This window comes from Tauraco erythrolophus, chromosome 3, assembly GCF_009769465.1.
Source record: "Tauraco erythrolophus isolate bTauEry1 chromosome 3, bTauEry1.pri, whole genome shotgun sequence".
Lineage (NCBI taxonomy): Eukaryota > Metazoa > Chordata > Aves > Musophagiformes > Musophagidae > Tauraco > Tauraco erythrolophus.
Window position 1 is genome coordinate 48,823,187 of NC_141467.1, and position 21,107 is coordinate 48,844,293.

General features: G+C 40.4%; 1 protein-coding gene across 2 annotated transcripts in view; it reads right to left on the minus strand.

The window, feature by feature from the left end:
* ARHGAP28 (Rho GTPase activating protein 28) overlaps nucleotides 1–20,327 on the minus strand; it is a 72,333-nt gene extending 52,006 nt beyond the window's left edge. For both annotated transcript variants that reach the window (XM_086609201.1, XM_009981855.2), the window contains exon 1: nucleotides 20,197–20,327. In XM_086609201.1, the coding sequence (XP_086465327.1) occupies nucleotides 20,197–20,327 (131 nt within the window). The remainder of the gene's footprint in view (nucleotides 1–20,196) is intronic.
* Nucleotides 20,328–21,107: the final 780 nt, after the last annotated feature.

A 21,107-nucleotide genomic window follows, 5' to 3' on the forward strand; every position in this document is an offset into this window, starting at 1 on the left:
GCCAAATGAAAGATGTTTATTCCCTCCGCTCCTCCTTTAGATGTTAACCAAGCACTGCTAAACTAACTACAGCTAAACTGCTGTAATGTATCAGAGATATTTTTAAATTAACAGATGTTCTTCACTACTGTGACTTTAAAAGTAACTGTAACTGCCAAATTCATATTTGAATATAAAGTAATCTTTATTTTAAGAACTGGGGTAAGTTGCTGTTGAGTTTCTAATGGCCTTTCAACCAATTTACTTCTCCTTAAAGGTGAGGATTTAATTTGAACAAAATATTTTACTAGTTTCACCCGTTAGAGAACGCTAATTTAATCAACAATATTACTTGAGGGAGACTGTAAATCATGAAATGTGTTCCAGTAAAAGGACTTTAAAAAAAACCCTAACTAAATAGGCATTACATGTGAAAATTCTGTTGGACACAAATAGACAAAGCAAAAAAGAAGTTTTTGCTTTCTACATATAATTATGGCTCTGAATATGCTCAATCAATTACAAATATCCAGTCTCCAAAGTTCATTCCTTTAAACAGAAACATGAATAAGTCAAAGACATACCTAATTACCATGTATAAAGTAAATATTAGGTTAGTCTAAAATTTTGTTAATTATTTGACATGAAAGAAGAACTGGGCTTGGCAGTAAGTCAGAATTCGAGAGACCTGTCTTGTACAATGCAGCAAAAAAAGAGGATAGGAGAAAAGAAACCTTCATTAGGAAATTTAAAAGAAGGAACTCATGTTAACCACTCCACTGTGAACCATTACAGACATTTCATTGTAAAAAATAAAATATGAGAAATTTGGAAATATTAGTGTGAAATAAAAAAGAACAAAAAAAGCAGCCCCCCTCAAAAGTAAAAGTAATACTGTTGTTTACCATTGCCACAATTTGAACATTAAGAGAGTGACAGTAGCTGAGGCCACAGATCTCCCTTGCCTGACTTCAATCCAGAGACCTAGAGCTTGCCATGTTCGGTGCCTGGCACATGGAGTGTGGCCAAAATCCTGTCCGTGCCACCTGAGGAACCAGGACCATCACAAGCACTACTGAAAGTGGTGTTTTGCCCCTACTTATGCAAGCCTGAATGTCTGCAGCAGGTGAAAGTAGTGGAGACTCAGGCCTCCAAAGGCATTTTTATCTGTTTGGGGAATGAACATAAACCTTTTGAAACCCAAATGCCTTCACGAGCCTGAATGAGGTTTCTGCTCACTTTCAAGACCAAGGTTTTTATCAAGATTTAGAAATCTCTGGCTTCAACAGCACTGTCCAAACAAGATATACTCACAACTATGGTTTTCATGAACGGTGACGTAGAGAAGAGCACTTCAGGGCCAGCCATCACCTGCTGTTTCCAGCTTTTCTTTCTCAGTCCCTCTCACACTTGCACAAATCCAGCTGGGAAGCCTGAGGACACCAGCCATGTGACAATGTCACAAGTTTCACACAGTCCTGTGAGATGATTATCTGACAGTTGTTTCCTCTTGCAGCACTCTGTTTTGCATCAAAGCGCTTCAGCTCCCTGTTGTTCATGTAACAACTGGTACTGACCACGTCGCCAGCGGTTTCACTGGCAGGGCTTTTTTGGCATTGGCGAGACAGAAAAAAGATGTTGATTATGACTAATAGAAAGTGCTGGATCAGAGAGAGGAAAAATTCAAGATATCTGATAAGAGATGATGTTTTGAACAGGCTTTCCTGGCAGCACTGTCAAAATTGCAGTGACAGCCTCCTTCACCAGCTGTTGCAACTGCAGGCAACCCTCTTCGGATGCTCTGATGGGTGATGAGTGTTTCACATGGTCCTGGATCTTGCTTTTCTGCAGATCCATATCAGCTGAGAGGACAAGTTACGTCTTACAGAACTTGTGTTATTAACTTAGTGGCGAGTTATGGCAGATGGGAAGAAGCACACGTTTTAAAGCCAGGGCAGTGAAATCTGACACTGTCACCCACACAGGACACATACCCGCACTATCTGATGAAGATGTCCCTTACCCCCTGCCCCACCAGTATCTGTGTCAGGGGTGTGAGAGCAAGAGACCTGCCAGGAAATCCGATGGGGCCATGTCTTGGTAGGGCTGCAGTGCTGCTTCTAGTATTCTGGCTGAATTCCAGCGTACATATTGAGGCCTGTTTACAGTACTCATGAAATCTCAGTCTGCTGCTTGTACCACCTTTGCTTGCTGTGTTTGATTCCATGTGCCGTGAAAACATTCTTGTTATTATCATTATTATTATTATTATTATTATTATTATTATTATACACTGGAGATGTGAGTCAGAAGCAAAAGCCTCCTGGGTGCTGTGCTTTGTACCAGCTACACTGAAAAATGCTGTTTACCTTCAAGAACCTCCAGCCCACCTCTGCCCATGCAGAGCACCGTGCTCCCTGGCTATGTCCTGATGGCAGTTCAGGCAGAAAATGTCCTTTAATACCCCTAAGACAGCTACATTTCAGAGTTGGAATTGCTTCTTTCTCACTACATAAACTCAGAAAGTTAGGGGTATAAGAAAAACATAACTATAATGACAGAAAGTCAAAATCTTTCCCATATTCAATTACCTGGCAATTTTAAAGCTGCCGCATTGGGTCCTACGAGGCATGGCACTCTGGTTCAGTGAAGAATTATTTCTAGCCTTGGAGGGTATGGATAAACATGGGGACATACAAAGCCTTAATATAATCAGTGATCTAAGACTATACTTTGTCTTTTTCAGGCCCTAGGCCAATATTCTAACTGAGAGAAAGAGGTAAATATTTCTTTTATTTTTGTTTTTCTTTCTTGAAGATGGCCAGAGGTTTGCAATGTTGGTAAAATTTGGCTGTGGGGGAAGTGGAGAGTGAGCAGGGGGCAGGTGAGGGGTGGTGTTCCTGGGGAGTGTGTTTTCCACATGGCTAAAATGCTGGATGTCTGCACTTTGGTACCACAGCTGACACGCTGCAGGCGACTAACACACACCGCACACACGCATGCATGTATGGATGCACAAATGAGCGTTGGACAGACCATACCATGGCAAATGGGTACTCTTCAAGGATTTTTAAAGCATTGTGTAATGATCAGCTGATAGGAGAATTATGCAGCAGACTTGCCATGACAGCAAAAAGTGTCTCTGCTTGCTTTGTCACCCCTTTCTCATTATAGTCTTCAGATTGGTTGCAGATCTGGCTATAAAATTTTAAAATTTGCTTAGGATTTATAATTTACAGTCACTCTTCACAAAGGTTCACTGTTATTGGAGAGAGATGGAAGTTGAGTGCACAGAAGGTGCACCTTGTGGTGACAGGCGTCTTTAGAGTTATTGACTTCAAGTATTTCATGCAGCGTATGCTGTCAGGCACACCACAAGTCCTGATTTTCTAGAGATTTCTTTGGTTTGATTTAACAGCTCATTGTCCCTTTGGAATATATGCTGACAACGCTGAGAGTTTATTATCACACGCTTTCCCTTCTCCTCCAAAGTTTTTCTTTTTCACAGGTTGAGCAAAAGGAATTTTAAATAACTCCAGGTAGTACCTCAGTTCAGGCTAAAATATTGTCCTGTGGAGTTTCCTTAGAGGCCAGTGGCCTATACTGGAGTTTCCACAGTGGGCAACCAGTGGGCAACCAGTGGCCTAACCCTGCTTGGCACTGAGTGTTCTGAATAAAAAAGAAAAAATATGGGGGTTGGAGTGGGGTGGGGAAGCAAAAATCTCAGTCAGAAGTGGCAGGGCTCAGAATTGGAAAGAATTTTTTTCTACAAATTAGAAAAATTAGGAAAAGGCTGATTCCTGTGAGGTGCTCAGTATGTTGGCCACGGTCCAGTAAAGCACTTAACATTAAGCGTGCTCTGGAGAGTGCCATTGGGAACAGCCTGAGCACTCAGTACCCAGCAGGATCTAGCTCCAAATGGGGACCAGACATAAACCAGATGGCATTATGTTAGCTTTGCCATATTAATAAGCTTTTTCATTTGCATTTTAATCTCTATCTCTCTTACTTTCCCCCTTCTTGCTTTGCCTTTTCTATAAAACAATCTATACGTGCACTGGGAGAGGAAGGCAATATACTGAAAGTGCCCCTTATCGCCTTTACACAAGCATGGAGTTAAAGCCAGAGCTGAGCAAACTGCAGCTTGTTTTTAACTTAAGCTTAAATCAGAGGTGCTTGGACAAGGATCATTAGGAGTTTGGAGCTGCTGAAGGAAAGAAAACGCTGACTCTGTCCTCTAATGAGCTCCCCAAACATGTATGGTGGGTGTGCCGTTGTGTTTGAGAGCATTGGCGCCTGCATCAGAGGTTACTCCAATGCCTTGGGATTTTTCTGGGGGATGGGTACAGGTAGGATGGCTTTAGCAGGGACGATGAGAGACAGCTCTCTGCTTGTTCATAAACCAGGTTCAAACTGAACTAAAGTGAGACTGCTGCCACGCAGTGCTCAGCACTCACACCTCCACTGAGGTCACCTGCCAGAAGGCAGCGGGAAGAAAATAAAACCCTAGTTGCAGCTAATGTTTTTTTAAACAAACTCATGGCTTTTCCCTTCATCCTTTCCAGCACAGCTACAACTATCTCCGGAACTTCCTCAGACCAGTGATTTGTGCAAATGCCAGCTTTTACATGGATGTTTTTGAAACCGAGCACTGCCCAACTGGAAACCATCCTAGCAGGAGCCACTTTCCTTCAGGGAGGTGGGATGAGTGCCTCTGCCTCTGTGAGGCTGACACTGCTGACTTTCAAGACAAGGCTGTCTGGGCTCAAGTCCGAGTCTCAGAGCCTGCATTAGGGTGAGCTAACTGGCTGCCAGGCAAGTCAGGGGCATTTCTCCCACACAGGCTGCAGCCATCACTTGTGCTGGAGATGTGCATGCGAGTTGTGCAGTGAGAATTAAGAGGAAATTTCTGTGATCATTTTAACATTCAAACAACTGGAAAAAGAGCTGACAGAGGCGCCAGGCCTTTGCTTTCATGACCACATTAATCTTCTCCTGGCCTTGGAGAAAAATTTTAGATGAACTTAGCACATGTTCTCAAAGAGCTTTCCTTCTCAAAGTTATATATGTTGCATATTCTGCACTGATGAATGATAATGCCAATGAAATGGCCAATATAAATCAAACTTCACTCCATAATCATTGTAGTAAGGATGCCTGATGCTGTGTTGCTATTTAAGAAGTTGACAGTTAACTACCATGGCCCAAAACTTTCGATACATGGATTAAAAGTTTTTTTCCTATCTTAGAATGTGGTGGTGAGGACAGGAGGAAACACTAATGCCCCTTTTTTTCTTATCTATGTATCACCTAAGAAAAGGTGTAGTTATGGAATTCTTTTGGTCCAAGGAAAAGAATTTCAGATGCATATCATTCTAAGAACTGAGACGAATAATGTTATTACTACTGCTGGAAAAGTTCCTGGCTGGCAAACGAGCTATATTAACTATCATGAAAGTTTAATTTGTGGCAAAGATGGCATAATTCAGAGCTGTTCTGCCATGAAAAAGTTGAAAGCCTAGTTAAGCTACTTTTTATTTGCCTGGTGCTAAAAACAGGTCCCTGGACAGTTACAAAAACTCACAGTGTTAAGTGGTGGCTTGTTAAGTCATCGCAACTTGCTTGTGTTTCTGAGTCCTAATAGACTAGGATGGAATGAAGGTAGTCTGGAGATAGCTGACTACCAGACAGCGTCTATGGCCTTTGTGGGAATTTTACAATAACTTTCAACCAAATAAGGAACAAACTGAAACTAAACCATTTTGTATTTGTGAACTGCCTATTCCTGCAAAGTTTCGTCCAGAAAATGTTCACATAGATGCAGTTGTCACAGCTCCAGAAGGTACACATCTGTGGGTAGCTATTTTGTTTGTTTTTCCTATGCTTTCTGTCCATACATCAGCCATAGGCAGAGGTACAGTTCTGAAAACTGACAGGGAAAGTTTTCTGGCCTCACTGTAACACTTTGAGGAAGTGATCTAAGGTGGGAGATGGGTCAGGAGGACCCCAGAACACTCTCTGGCACATCCCACAGTCAAGCTTAGAAGTCATCTGAGTCTGTCCTTTGTGAACAGCTTGACAACAGAATTAGTTCCCCCAGATGTCCATCTGTGACAAAAGCACAATTCGGCAATCTTATATAGAGCATTTCTGTATGAAACAGAATATGAATAATAATGTGTGAATCAGACCCAGCAAACACTGCAGGAAACACAGGGTAAGTGCTACTAAGAATAAGTTCATGGTAAAGTTTGTGTCCAATAAAAGTTAGATAACCACAGCAACTCACAGAAGCCATAGAGTTGTTCTTGTTATTTATCTCTTCATTAGGGTTAAAACGAGCCCATCCATCAAAAGGTTTTCAAAGTACTTAGAAAAAAAGCAAATCAGAAAACTTTCTACAGTACAGACAGTAGAAGTGTATAAGTCAAGAATTTCCACTCAAGATTTTATCTGATTGGTCTCTTCAAGCAAAATAAACTAATTTCATTTTCATTAGGCAAACTGATTGTAGCATGAGGTCACGGGTAACCAAGAAGCTACTCTCTTATCATAATTTCGAGGGAAGCAGGACTTTCCTATTTACATATTGTATAGGATAATAGTCAGAACTGAAATACAGTGTAATAAATAATTTGACCCTAGGCATTTCAAGGCTTGCATCAAAGAGATGTACAGACTTGACCTTTCAAAAAAGTTCTTCCATCATATCTGGTGTGAACATACATTTTCTTATGGTTTGTTGAAATGCCTAGCAACATCAGTGTGTTTCAGTTATTAGTTTAGACTTCTGAGTAACTATTTTGATTTCAACAATCAGTATTTAATATTATAGTCGCAAACTTTCTTTTCCACATAATCCAATTACAGAACTTTTCAACAGTTTTGATTTCAACAAGTGCATGATTAAATCAGTAATTTAAAGAAAGCACCTCATAAAAACTAAGTGTTGAAGTCAGGATGCGTTTAAAATAAGCTTCAGCTAAATAATTTTGCGTGATCTTTCCTCTACTTTCATCATGATTTTGGTCTATCCTTCGCTTTACTACTTAGTAATGGAAGAGTGTATTTACTCAGAAAGATCTCTTCCAATACTGTCAAACATTTTTAATTTTCGAAGACTGACTAAACAAGTTTATTTTAATGACAAGGAAAATGCAAAAAAAACCCTCATCTGCATAGCAAAAAACATTCACATGAAAGCACGGTTGTCATAAAAGTAGATTTTAGGTATTTTTTGTTTTTTTACATATGTACTTTCAATATCCTTAACTAATTGCCAGTTTCTCTTGAGTTCCTTTAGATTCTTTTAATGATTGGAAGATTGCTTGGTTAGGATTCTGATTTGTTGTTGTATTATTTTATCTTATCTTTACATAAGCTACACATTCTGAAAATACAAATAAGATGTATTTGTATTTCTTCTTATCTTAGGCATCTAAAAGTTATATATTTCTCTTCATTTAAATTGATGTCTATGATCAGAATCAATTCAATGATTCATCCCTAGAAGGTACAACATCCATTGTAAAGACCAAAATACATTCCTCGTTCTCAAAATCTATAGGACTCATGGCAAAACCACAAAAGACCAACTCATCAAAAGTCAACAGTAATATCAAAAGCATAGAGAATATCACAGGTAGAGGAAAAAATCCCACAGCATGATACTTACAGAATTTCTCAAAATCTAGCCACTTCTTTCCAGCTGCTGGCCAGAGAACAGCTGTGTGTGAGGCAGAGACACAAACAGTACATCCTTTGTTACCTGTCCACAGGGCTATTTGAAGTCTGCTAAAGAGCAAACTTCTGAGCAGTTACATCATGACAAAATAACACAAAGGAAAAACACATACATGATTTTGCGTCAGCTCTTTTGCTTTCTGCACGACAATTCCCATGAAGATCGCAATGTAGAATATTTTTTTGCTGTTAGTATTGCTCACTTTCAGTTTTTATAGCTGCTTGGAGATCTGCATCATTGTATTTGATTTCAGCTAATCACGCATACAAATGAACAGGAATGCAGACACACAGCACTGTAAAAAACACAGAAGGAAGTTTTTTCAAACAAAATCCCTTTATTAGGCAGTGGTTCCAGTGATGTAATCAGGATAGGAAGGAAAGTCTGTGCTGCTTCATTGTTTTGCTTGGATTTTGGGGTCCAGTGCTAACTTGTGATAATATTTCCATTCGTATGTATGTTTCTCTGAGGGCAATCCAAAAAAGTGACTATGATGAATCTAATAGGAAAAGTATCCCATTGAACTTGTTAAGTTTTTCCATCATGAGTGACCATTACAGAATTGCCCCACTCAATTATCTTTCCTGTGTAGTTCTGTAGTTTTTGGCTGAGTTTATTGGTTTTTATCAAGGTCCAATAAATGCACAAAGTGGATTCAATAGAAATGTAATTACAGAGAAATTCAATAACTGATTCATCCTTGTGAGGCATTTTAGAGTTCTTAAAGAAGAGAATGTAGTGAATAGCATAAATGATCAAAAAGAAGCACTGCAACATATATCAAGGATATCCAGTTGGTTGCAGGGACTTCTAGAACTTTAGAGACAAGCTCAAAGCCTACTGCCACCAAGAGGAGTTTTGGATCTGACCTTAAATGTTGTGAGATGTCAACTATATTTGTAATCCAGAGATTCAACTCTATATAACCTCCACAGTTCAACAGTTAAACATGTCCTCTCTTCAGGCATGACTTATCTGATCAGCCCATCACACTGCATAATTCTAAACGGGACTTTCCAGGTGGCATGTGCAGAGCACTGTATCATCTCTCTGGCTTTAGGTAGCATGAATTAAGTGTGAGAAAGGCCGATGGTAGCAGAAATGTTAGCTTAAGCATACAGGATTTTCCTTACATCTCTCGAATGTAAAATGCACAGCAGCAATTTTGCAAAGTGACCAAATTCTTTTCATCAAATGTAAAATTAATATTGAAGATTAAGAAGTTTACTTCTCTTCTATAAGAATATGTGACTCCTCTCATCATATGTAAGTATGTGTTGTTCATTGTTTATCCCTGAGACCTACTCATCGTGTTCAATCGATCTTCAGAAGATGCTAAATTTGGTCTGCTGTAACCACATTATAGGGCACCGCTCATTTTATAGATTGTCACAAATGATGGAAAAGTGGTATTAAGTTTTTTACTAAATATAGATCACAGAAAAGCAAAGAAAAATAAGTACTGATCTTATTATCTTCAGCTATACCAGTTGCTTAAGTATATTGACGTCAGTGAGTGTTGTAAGATCCTGTGAAGACGGCCAAAGCTATAAATATGCATTTTCTGTAAAGATATCAGAAAAACTCTTCCCACTGCTATTTTCCTGTCTCTTTCTGGTACCTATTGCAAACTGCTTTACTTAATTTCAAAGATGAATACAATGCTACGTTTAAATTGATTTGAAGTCTTCAAAGATTGCCTACCGGATGTTATTGCTATTGCTACGTTCAGTGAATCCATGGGATGCAGCTACCCGCGGGCTTTAGGGTAACCTCGCAGATGCATATCATTTCAGTGTTTGGTTCATTTCTATTGTTGCACAGTCTGAGGTCCCCTTTGGCTTGGATGAAATATAAAATCTATCTCAGTGGTGGAAACTCATCACTAATAGTCTCAAAGGAGGTAACTTAATCTAGCTGTCCACTCCACTGATATAATTAGGAATGCACTTTGTCAGCCTTTGAGGATTTAACTACAGCTGGCTGGGTTCAAGGCAGTCTCAGAAACCAATCTGTTCTTAGTAACACCATCTCCTTCACAGAATTACAGACATACTTTCAGCGATATACCCAGCTAACTGCTGAATGATGTTTTTCCACCCACTTATGAAGTGGTCAATGCCTTTTTCAGCATAACTAAAGCCCTGGATCAATGCCATGAAATGATTCAGAAACCAAAGGCTGAACTGACAGCTTCAGAATAAAGGTTATGAACCTTATGTACAGTGTTTGAATGAGACTCAATTCAGACTCTGATCATCATCGTACTCCTGATCCAGCTGATGAGATTTAATTAGAAAAGAGATTCTAATGGATAGTCAGATGCTGACTGGCCTATCTATTGTTTAAGAAATAAAAGATATTTTTTGCTGTGATCTCTAGGAAAATCAGGACTCTACTTTTCACATGGATTAGCTAAGTTAGGGAGAAAAAAATCCTGACCTAATAAAAATTTTAAATATTCTTTAAATTTATTCATCAGGATGACTACGGCACCCTGCTGTATCCTTGACTCTTCTGCTGGAGTCTGCAGGGATTCAGATGATGAATACGTTCATAGTATTGTCAATAATCTTTTCCAACAGAATACCGTGTCCACAAGCACCACTCCTTTTTCATGTGTTTTGTTCTGGTGAGAATCTGATTTGCACAAATGAGAGAGGTATTCTGTTATGTTTCAAGTAAGTTGGAGAAAGTTTCCCCTCCAGCCTGCAAAATATTTGAGAAAAATGTAGTATAGCTTTCCACCTATTTACTTTAAACATCTAGACCTGAAAATACTCAGCCTAACCTATTAATCAGCAGAGTGACCCGCTCAGAAAAAAACATACTTTTTTTTTTTTTTTCTTGTCAGCCCTGAAGCATTAGTCTAAACACTTTGAATTCCAGCCTCCAAGGTTCCACCTACAGCCATGTCAGTGGGCTGGGCATAGACTTCCCCAGGCCAGAAGCCCTATAGCTGCGGTAGGACAGCGCTGCACCTGGTTATTGGCTTGTGTAAAATGCTGTGCTAACACCACAGTACAGCTCCTGGGCACAGGCAAATGGAGGTCAGATTTGATTGCAGCCACTCCATAAAAAGATATCCTGAAATCCCATGTTGTAATTGTTACATGGTAATCGTGAAATTCACTAAAGCCATGGATTGGTGAAACACCTTGCTGTTAAACCTCATAGTATCAGACTGAACTTTTTGATTTTTTCACTACTGTATTTGATTTCTTTTGCCTGTAATATAGATATATGATAGTTGTCAGAATACAGGCATCACAAGTGGGCTTTGCAAATGCATAGTACACAAATATCAATGTCCTGTGTCTGAGAGCAAAAAAAAGATCTGCAAATTAAATAAAACAATGATATACCTCCTTCTTGTTTTAGTAAATCTCCATGTAAGTAAGAGAAGGCTGACTGTGAAAAGTACAACTTACTGTATCTTTTAAAATTCTTGATAGCACTAACTGTTAATTATAGACATCCTCATTATCCACATTAATAGTATACCCCATGTTTGAATTTGGAAAGAGAAAATGGGCCTCCAAGGACATTCTATGACAATAAACTTCCCATGCAAATGGGTGATCACTTACAACTACAGTGACTCATTGTTGTGTGTCAAGTATCATAATTAACTGCAGATTTACTTGTGTTCAGTGTAGACCAAGGTTTGCATGGTCTTACTGCATTGCTGAGTGTGGCACAGTTAACTTCGGGACTGGTTTAGCTAAGACTTACTAAAAAACTTCGGTAGTTAAAAAAAGCCATAAGAGCTGGAGTCCATTAAGGATGAAATGCATCTTGACCACGCAAAACAGCTGCAGAGTCAATGTCCCTCCCAAAAATCTGCAGTGTGCTTCCTAGATACAGAAGATGGAGGTCTTGTATGTTGAAGAAGGCTTTTCAAAAATTGACAATTCCTTTGTTTGTTTATTTTTAATTGCCACTCTTTGTCAGAGACAACAGATGGTTTGAAGAAATACGCTTGAAGAAGATTCCAGTTAATTTTTGACTTGTGGGCTAAGTCATTCTAATGTTTGCCATATATTCTGTGAATTGCCAGTGACATGTGGGCAGCCTTAAGCTTCATGCTCCATCTATGGACTTGTGCATATTATACACACATGTAAATAAGAGTAAATTAGTATTTCCAGAAACCTCATATTTCCAGTAATGTTATTCTTAAATTTTCATGGTTTAATTGCTTTTGCTAATTGAAAGAGTGAAGGAGGGAAGGATGTGAGCAAGGAAGGCAGCTTTAGGGATTACAGCAGATCACCGGGGATTATAGAGAAATGAATTCTCTGAGTGGAAGATGTAAGAACGACCTTACACAAGGTGGACACAATTGTTTTAGCAGCAGACTGAAGACCGTCACATGTTTAAAAGACCCCTCTCCTATGCTTGGCCAGCTGTCCCTGCTTGCTTCTGCTCATTCTTTCTCCAAAAGCCAGCACTTTCAATGTGAAAGTCTGCTGCAGTCTGAGTACAAAGGCTTCCCTTGTCTCTGGTCATCATGATAAGCTTGCTACTTCCTTTCGCTTCCTTGCACATGTATGATCTGGGCACCATCTGGCCCAGAAATGGCCAACGACAGCCAAGCCTGCAAAACATCTTCAGAGAATACTGGAGGCTCCCTTGCTCCATCTTTCACCTGTAACTACAGCAAAGATTTTGTAATCATCTCTGATACATCCAGACAAACATTTAAAACTCAATTTTTCAAAATATTTGAATAAAGAAGGGAAGTATTGCAATCAGAAGATAAGCCTAGTCACCGTTATGTTTTAATTATCTAAGACTTCATACTGATGCCTTATTCTGCAATAATCCTCTTAAATAAGAAGTCAGTCTGAGCCGAGCTGAGAGTGTAATCAGATCATGCCCTGCAAGCAAAGTTATTGACAAAAAAAATCTGAGTTCTGATGGCTTGATCCCATTTCCACCAAATTCAGAGGTAAAACCTCTATTACTACACCCAAGTGTCCATTAACTCAGTCCATGTATATAAACAAGGCTCATATCCCACTTGATGTTCCACTGCAGGATTTATTATTGACCTTTCATTAGACTAGAATAGAAAAAAGAGCATTTCATGTTAGATTGAATGCTACAGCTATCCAGCTTGTTAACCTTAAAACAGATCCTACAGTCTCACTTTTAGATTCCCTCTTGACCACTATGTATGATCATCACTGGGCCAGAAAATAGGCCCAGAAGGTATTTTGTTCTGAGCTTTTATTAGCCAGAGAAAGAGAAATTGATAGAGAGGAGGATTTTGTAGACTAACACAGAGTCTAGGTAACCGCAGACTCTCTGATATCTGCAGGGGCATAGTTAGCGAGGAACCTACCACTCAGCGAATCAAATTCAAGTCTTGTATACATTTGTTATTCCCTGTCCAAATCTTCCTTTGGAAAGATAGTATTTTTCAGATCAGCTATAGTAAAATATGAGGACTTAACAGCTCTAGAGATTCTTCCATCTCTGGTACAATCTGTGAGAGTGACCTGATGTCTGACGTCCTGATGTTTCACAGACACATGTTTAAAACACAGTTACCCAGCTTGCCTCTTGCTTATTTGTCTTTCAACTGGTAAATGATGTCAACCCAGCTGGATTTCTACATCCAATATAGGTTTTTAATACACACTCTCCTCTGTCTCCCTGCACTGGTAGAGCAATTCTACCCTCTACAAAAAGACTTATGGTCATTGTTTTGCTCATTATATGCTCAGATCAACTTGTACAGAAAGAAATGTTATAAAAGGCTTGTATAGTTCTCAGGTAGAAATTCAATAATGGCAACATTTAGTAACAGAGATTTCTGTCTCTCTTTTGTTTAGCCTTCTTCTGTCTAAACATCCAGCATAGGTCCATCCTAAACTGGATGATTTCACACATCTGAAAATCCCACAGGCTTACAGTAGCTCAGTGTTACACATAGCATCCTAAATAAGAAAACATAACAATCTTCTAACAAACAAACTGATAATAGGCTTCCTGCTCCAGTGTTTGTTCCACTCTCCTCAGAGACCAGAGACTCCATCTAGAAAGTTAACAGATACAAGCAGGGGAAGAAATGAATTACAGAGATGAGGGATTCCTCACAGGGCATTAGTCTTTCCCTTGCATTAATTACAAGGGATGCCAACTGACAGAGTTCCGCTGACCTCCGCTAAAATAGTCCTTTAGGGTAGCAGGGACTCTTTTTCAAACAACCTGTCTTTTAAACCATTTCAGCTTTTGAATCACCACTTCAATGCCATTCCAAAACCCATTGACACACGTGTCTGGTGGAACTCAGGGCCCCACCACACAAAGTCCTTCGGGAGACCTTTTTTTTTTCAGTGCAGCTCCTTTTATTTGCACAAAAGAGGAGGACCAGGTCATATACCTGTGAAGGTGGTCCTTCTCCTGTCCTTTGCTCCTCTCTTCCTCCCACTGCCTTCAGAGTCCCTGGTATGTACAATAGGACTTGGAAGACCATGATGGGGGCTGTTTCCACCGAGAGAGAAAGAAGGAGGAAGACAAAGGGGCCAAAATCCTAGATAGGATGCCTGGCTTAATTCATCAGCTTGGAATGTGACTCTGGGCACTCTTCTCCTGGATTTTCTCCTGTGCTCTTTAAGTGCACCCACCATGGTGGTACCTGAAGGCTGCAAGGAGCCCAGTCCCATGCTGATGGCAGATGTGTTTCCTGCCTGGCCAGTTGGACCAAAGCACTGCAGTGGGCCAAGTGGCTGCTAGTACTGTGGTTAGCCAAAATCCAGGAAGTTAACTTGATTGTTTGTTATGGTTAGTCTGCACTGTTTCAGGATGTGAGTCTATATTTGTACAGCGCTAACCAGATGCTTTTCAGATACTGTCCTAGCTAGGATTTTTACTAGTGTTCCATAGTCATGTCTTGCAGTTCCAACTTCTGCACATTTTCCACACACTTACACTGAATTATTTTGATCTCCTGTGCAAAAATAAGACTTTACAGTTCTTGATTCCTGGCTGTTTGTTATGCCAGTGTTGTCAGTCTGCCAGATGCAATCTGAAGGTGTCTGTGCCGGGCACAGGTCTTACATTTTTTTTTGTGGGCAGCTCCAACCCTCATGTAATCAGAGATAAGTGACTGACTTAGTTAAAAATGAATGGGACAGCTGGCTAAATGCTCAACCAAACAAAACGATCAAAGGGACAATGCCAGATGTTTTCCATCAGCTCTACATATGGAGGTACCAGGGAGAGCAGCAGGAGCACCAAACTAAAAAGAAACCAGAGAAGCCAACTCTAGTTTCAACCATAACACGAGGAACTGGCTATAAATACTACATTCCTCAGTGAGGCTCCCAGAGGATGTTCTGTAGGTATTTCTAAAACCTACAGGAAAAGCGTGTCCGCTATTGTCTGATTTTGTTATATGCATTCTCCCCGTTAATGTTTTATAAAGAATTATCAATCTTGGTGTCCATAAAAAATATACCCTTAAAAATCCTGGTTTAGAAAGCTACTAGAAATTATAAAAAGTGTTTTTTCCACAAGAAGTATTTTTTGCCCAACTTGTGCTAGTACAGTCTTTTCCTAGACTATTGTTTTATAAGGTTTCATTTTACCACTTTTAGTACATTTTAAAATGTTAATTTCATAGGTTTTGAGTCCAAGATACTGCAAGAGGCCCGAGTCATTTCAAGATTTACTGTGGAAAAGGAGCTGGCTTTTTATTTTTGTCTTTTGAGGAAGTTTATGGTAGAGTGAAGTAAACATCCAAAATAGTTAAGGTTGTTTATCCTGCATCACTTAAAAGACATTCTTGACATCACTTGTATACAACTGAACAGGGGAGCTTGCTCAATCAGTGCTGACAGAAATTAAACCCAGATCACCCAGCCTTAGGGCATACAGACCTTACTTCAGTGTGATAAAATCTGCTTCTGCTGGGATAAAAACAAGCCAAATTTTGGTGCATAAAGGCTCCTCTTCCAGTTTTATTTCAGTCATTATTTCAGGACATTTTATCTCACCATTACATATCTCTGTAGTATCCTTGGGGCTTACAGGAGGAGATGAATATTGCATAAGGATCTGGTGCCATGCTTGCCCAGTGTAACAACTTTACTATTGGCCCCAAATCTGCAAGTCTTAGACTTGGAGAGCAAGGATCCCGGAAGCTACCAGCAGGTAATTCAAGGCAACATAGAAACTTCAGAATTTTTTCCTGTTCTTCTTTGACTCTATGGTTTAATGACACCTGCTTGAAAGTCACCCTCTGACAGTAGGAGGAGGGAGATCTGCTGAACATGAAGAGAATGGAAAGGCATTTCCCTGGAACAACTTGAAATGCTAGACTTGCCCTTGGCTAGGGGAGATGCTAAGAAGGGGTCTTGGCTGTGTTGTTCTGTGGTGCTGAAATCTACTTTGTTCTTTACCTGTGCAGCAAGCTCCTAGGTTTGGTAGTATATATGCCACTCTTTGCATGAGTACTGAACATAAATATGTTTATTCCACATACAAATAACTTGATGCACCCTTTAAAAACTGCTCTAAACCAATTCTGCAGGAACAAAGCCTGTGAAGATGTTTTTTTTTCCCTCTGATTCTTATCTCATGCTCATATAAGCTTAAGCCACTCTTTGCAGTGGAAATATCTGTGATTTGCAGCACAGGATGAGTTCTTTGCTGGTAGATATGCTGGTAGCAAACGAGCTGAGGAACTCACTAACTCTCATATTTGAGTCAAGGAAAGCTTGAGCGTGACTCACTTAGGAATGCTTTGTACTCCTCTAATTGCATAATTACCTTAGAGCACTCACTGGCCATTTGGCATAGAGGTCATGCCTGTTTCCTCTGAGCACAGGAATAACTCCTCCTAGCTTCTCCTAGCAGGATAAAAAGGAGACGTGAGGAAGACATGTAGCAGTGGCCCCACTTTTCCTCTATAAAATCCAGGAGCAGTATTTGTGCACACCTACTAAGTTCCTCATTCTCTGAAGTGAGGATGGAAAAGTTGACCAGTACTTAACATAAATGAGCACTTTCACCTTTGCACTAAGACAGTATCTGTATTGAAAGGGATAAAGTGATATTCTGGGGTGTTTGGCACTGGTACTTGTGACATCTGAGTTCTAATAAATAGGATTAAAAAAAAGTGAGGGGGATGCCACAAGCACAGGAACCTTTCCCACTATGCTCATAGGCCATAGAGTTAGTCTAGAAAACAGAGATCTCTCCAGTACCTTGTTCTCAAAAACAATAATAATTAAAAAAAAAAATCCTGTCAACAATTCCAATCATGCAAAGCAGATGACAAGCAAAGTGAAGGGATCTGAATGCCCCATTAGAGAAATGGACAATGAACTTGCTAGTTGCATTAATGGAATTAAAGCAATATTTGGCTGGAGAATTCTCCTGGGCCTCTAGCAAACTCAACAGTGCAGTTTTCAGGGCTCACCCCATGTGTGGAACTGGTAAAGTAAGTCAGTCTGCAAGATGGAACAAAAGGAGAAAGATAGAAATTAATTATATAGATAGCTGAAGAGGAGAGATTTAAGTATAGCTATCTTTAGTCCCCTTGATTCTCCCTTGTTCTGGAGGATGGCTGGAATTTGTGGTCCATCTTCTTAAACTTTTTATTAGTTTATGTAATAAAACTAATATCATTATGTAGTCAAATGTTCATCATTATGTAGTCAAATGTTCATCCTGCTCTCCCCTTCATTACACCTATGAATTTACCATCCTTCATTGCACACCGATCCGTCTTCCATTCAAAGCAGCTAAAGCACATATTCTCCTGTCCCTCTTAGCCCACCAGCTTTTACCTCTAGCATTTAATGGAGTATATATATGCTCTTTTCCCACTGGGTTTATGAATGAAAATACTTGTGGCTGTTATACTTCATGCTGATGCTAATGCTGCCGGTGTATGTTTCAGACCTGCGCACAGGATGCCTAGTTGATTGGCCCCTCAAGAGTTGTAGGTGGATGTGAATTCAAGTGGTCTGATGCATCTAAGTTACTTTCTTAGTGTAAACTTTGGTGTCCATGTGATTCTCAGCTGTGGATTGGCAAGAGTGTTCAAGATTACTCATTTGTTTAGAGGTTCATGATGGCTACTTAAATCTTTTCTTCTTTTCTTTTCTTTTCTTCAACGTCTTTTTATATAGTAGGAAGCAGAGCAGTTTAATGCTGACTGAGGTTGCATTAGCTTCCCCTTTCTGTGAGAAACCTCTGCTTAGAAGGTTCCCAAAGCGAAAGTGTTTGCAAGTGAAAATATAGCTGGGAGACACTCACATCCAAGCCTGGCTCTGGTGAGTGGAGCTGTTCTGCTGATATAAAGGGAGCATCACTGCAAAGCATGAGAAAAGTTTTGGGGAGAAGAAAGAAAATGAAAGATCTTGATTGCTAAGCTGAGAGATAACTTATCAGCAGTTTATCAAATTGAGAGCCAATATCCGAGACTGATTCTGTTCTCACAGCCATACAGCTGAAGTATGGACTTCATTAGTTCTACATCTAACTAAACTCAACCAAATTGAGAGGAAAGTCAGGCTCTGGGTCCCAAGTACTTTTGTTATCAAACAAATAATAGACAACATCTCTGTTTGTTGCATGTTTTTTCAAATCACTCTTCTGGAGAGCCAAAGAATTAGTGTGCCGTAGTGCAGGTGGCTGCTAGGGATCAAGGAACACCAGACAGAGTCTATAGTAAAGCTTCTTGCATTAGGATGGCGGCAGGGGAAACTATACAGAAAATGCAGTCCAGGAAAGAGTTCTTAGAAGACGAAGTAGGGATTAAGCCAGAGCCTATTTTACCATTTGCTGAAACACTTAGTGCATTTGCCTTCATGAATTCTGCATTCCAGAGGACTGCATGCTGGGTTAATAAAATCCCTCTCTTGAACAGGCTTTGGAAACTCAGACAGTCACTGACTGCCCATATGGCAAAATTTGGCTGTTGCCATTAGACAGCTGCAGGAAGTTGAGGACAAGAAAGGGGAGACAGCACCAAAATCTTATGGGCACGTAGACATATAGAGAGACACATGGCTTTGCCTCACGGCAGGAGTTTCCAAAATATGTTCCTCATCAAAACACCAGGATTCTTTTTTTTTTTTTTTTTTTTCCTTTCAGGAACTGCAATTTGCACTTCTGCTTTTCTTAGGTGATACATATGTGATTTAAACCCTCATACACCCTGAGCTTAAGTTTCAAGAGCATTTTAAAGCAATTAGCACATCTACAAGAAAAACAGCAAAATATCACACTTCCGTTGCTTGCAGACTTAAAGGGAGATTGAGTTTAGCATTCTTCCTTGGGGAAAAAATGACATGCTCCTCAGCAACCCAATGCCAAACCACTGCTCTCCGTTTTGAGTAGCAAATGCCATTCTTACTGAATCTAAAAGCCCAGACTGTGTTTCTTAAAATGAAATTGTGTATTTTGGTACTGCTCTCCAACAACAGTTTAACAGAACAAAGGAGTTATCTTTATGAGGCAGCTGGGGAAATACACAAAGAACAGGAAGATGCAGCTAACCTAAATAATGACATTGAAAACAAAATAGCTATCGGGTTATAAATAAACAACATGAAGTAAATATCATATTTCTATTAAGAGAAGACACAGACTTAATTCCTGGGGATAATGACATCTACTGTTTCCTCAGACTTTAGTTCTCATTTTTTTTCAGTCAAGCCAGAGAGTTACATTTCCTACTTTCTTCAACTTTTTACACTATGAACTTTCATATCACATCTTTTGGAGAAAATTGCAAAACCCAGATATGTATGTTTAGGAGAAAGGTCAGATTTTCTAAAACAATAAAATTGCCCAAACCGCTATTCTTGAACTGTGCAAATACATTCATTCTTATAGAGCAGGGAAGTAAACATACACACGACTGCATTAATTAAGACAATGCTTAGTTTCCTGCTCCCAAAGGAATTTTCTTATTTAGACTAAGTCTTTAACGATGCAATCTCCCATTGTGTGTATGTGGGTGTGCGAAGTAGCAACTGCAATTTCACAAAAAGACAAGGGCTGGTCCTGACCTGGCAGGTGAACAGGCAAGGAATTAAAGAATCCTCTAAACCAAAGCCAGAATCAACTTTCTGAGCGCCAGACTCGGTCGCTCCAGCCTTCTCACTTTCCGTAATACAGTTCTAAACGACCTGAGCAGAAGTCCAATTCACGTGCTATTTTTCCTGGGGATTGTCTTGTTGAGTGTCTTGGGCAGGAAACTGGCCCGATCTGTCGACTTACAAGATTTAAAATAAACACTGACGTTTCCCCCTCCCAATCCTGACCAGCAGCACCAGGCTGAATCACTTTCCTGGTGCAGGCAAGAAACATGCGGGAGCAAAGCACTCGCCAAGTGGCCGAGAGACCGGGAAACACTCTGGGGCTGACACACACTCAGCAAAAACCACGACGGACCCCAGCGAAAAGTCAGTGCATGGTACCAGTCCCCATCCCTCAGACTTTACCTGTTGGTGGGCGAACGGCTGGCGGGGATGTCCTGCACAAAGCTCTGCTCCATGCCTGGGATCCTGGCCGGACTGTGGGGATGGTAGGCTGTCAGGACCACGCTGCCCGAGTCCTTCATCTCCATGGTCATCGGCACATGTTGGCCCCACTGCTGGTGACACGGGTGACTGGGGGCTGCTGACAGCCCCGACGGGCGGGCGAGTGGTCCCGTCAGGAGCGGGAGGGCATGGCCTGGCTCCGCAGCCTCCTCCGCCACCGACGGCTGTCAGGAGAGCTGTGTGGCTGAGGCACGGCTCCTCTCCCCGTCAGGAAAGCTGAATTAGCATATATTCAAAACCACCGCCCACAAAACAAACCGCGCGGGAGTTACTACGTTCCTAGGAAACTAGAAACCTGAGATAATCCCGCACGGCATCCAGAGACCGCCGGGAAAACTTCTCGCTTTCTTTCTTTTTGTTTCTTTTTAAAAGTCAATTTTTTAATACTTGTCCTGCTCCTGAAACAGGCTCAACTAAGCGAAATTATTCACCGGTTAAGCAGCAGGACGAGCAGAGAGCACTACTCAAACACAGAACATGGTTTGGCAGAGCAAGGACTGACATTGTAAGCTGCTTACACGAGATATTCAGAAACTGGTAGGCTCTGCTCTGTTTAAATAATCAAGGAGCAGGAACTTTGATTTCCTACACGTCAGATCACTTCTGTGCCAGAGAACTGCACTTGCTTTCTCCTGAAAACAGATTTAGCTTTCGTTTTGCCTGAAACGGCTGTGTACATAACGAGAAGGGCGCTAGGAAATGAGTGAATTATTTTTGCAATAGAGTGCATTCATCTGGAGCAATCCCATAAATAAACACACTCTGAGACACTTGATATTTTTCATGCTTGCGCGTGATCTTTATATGCTAAT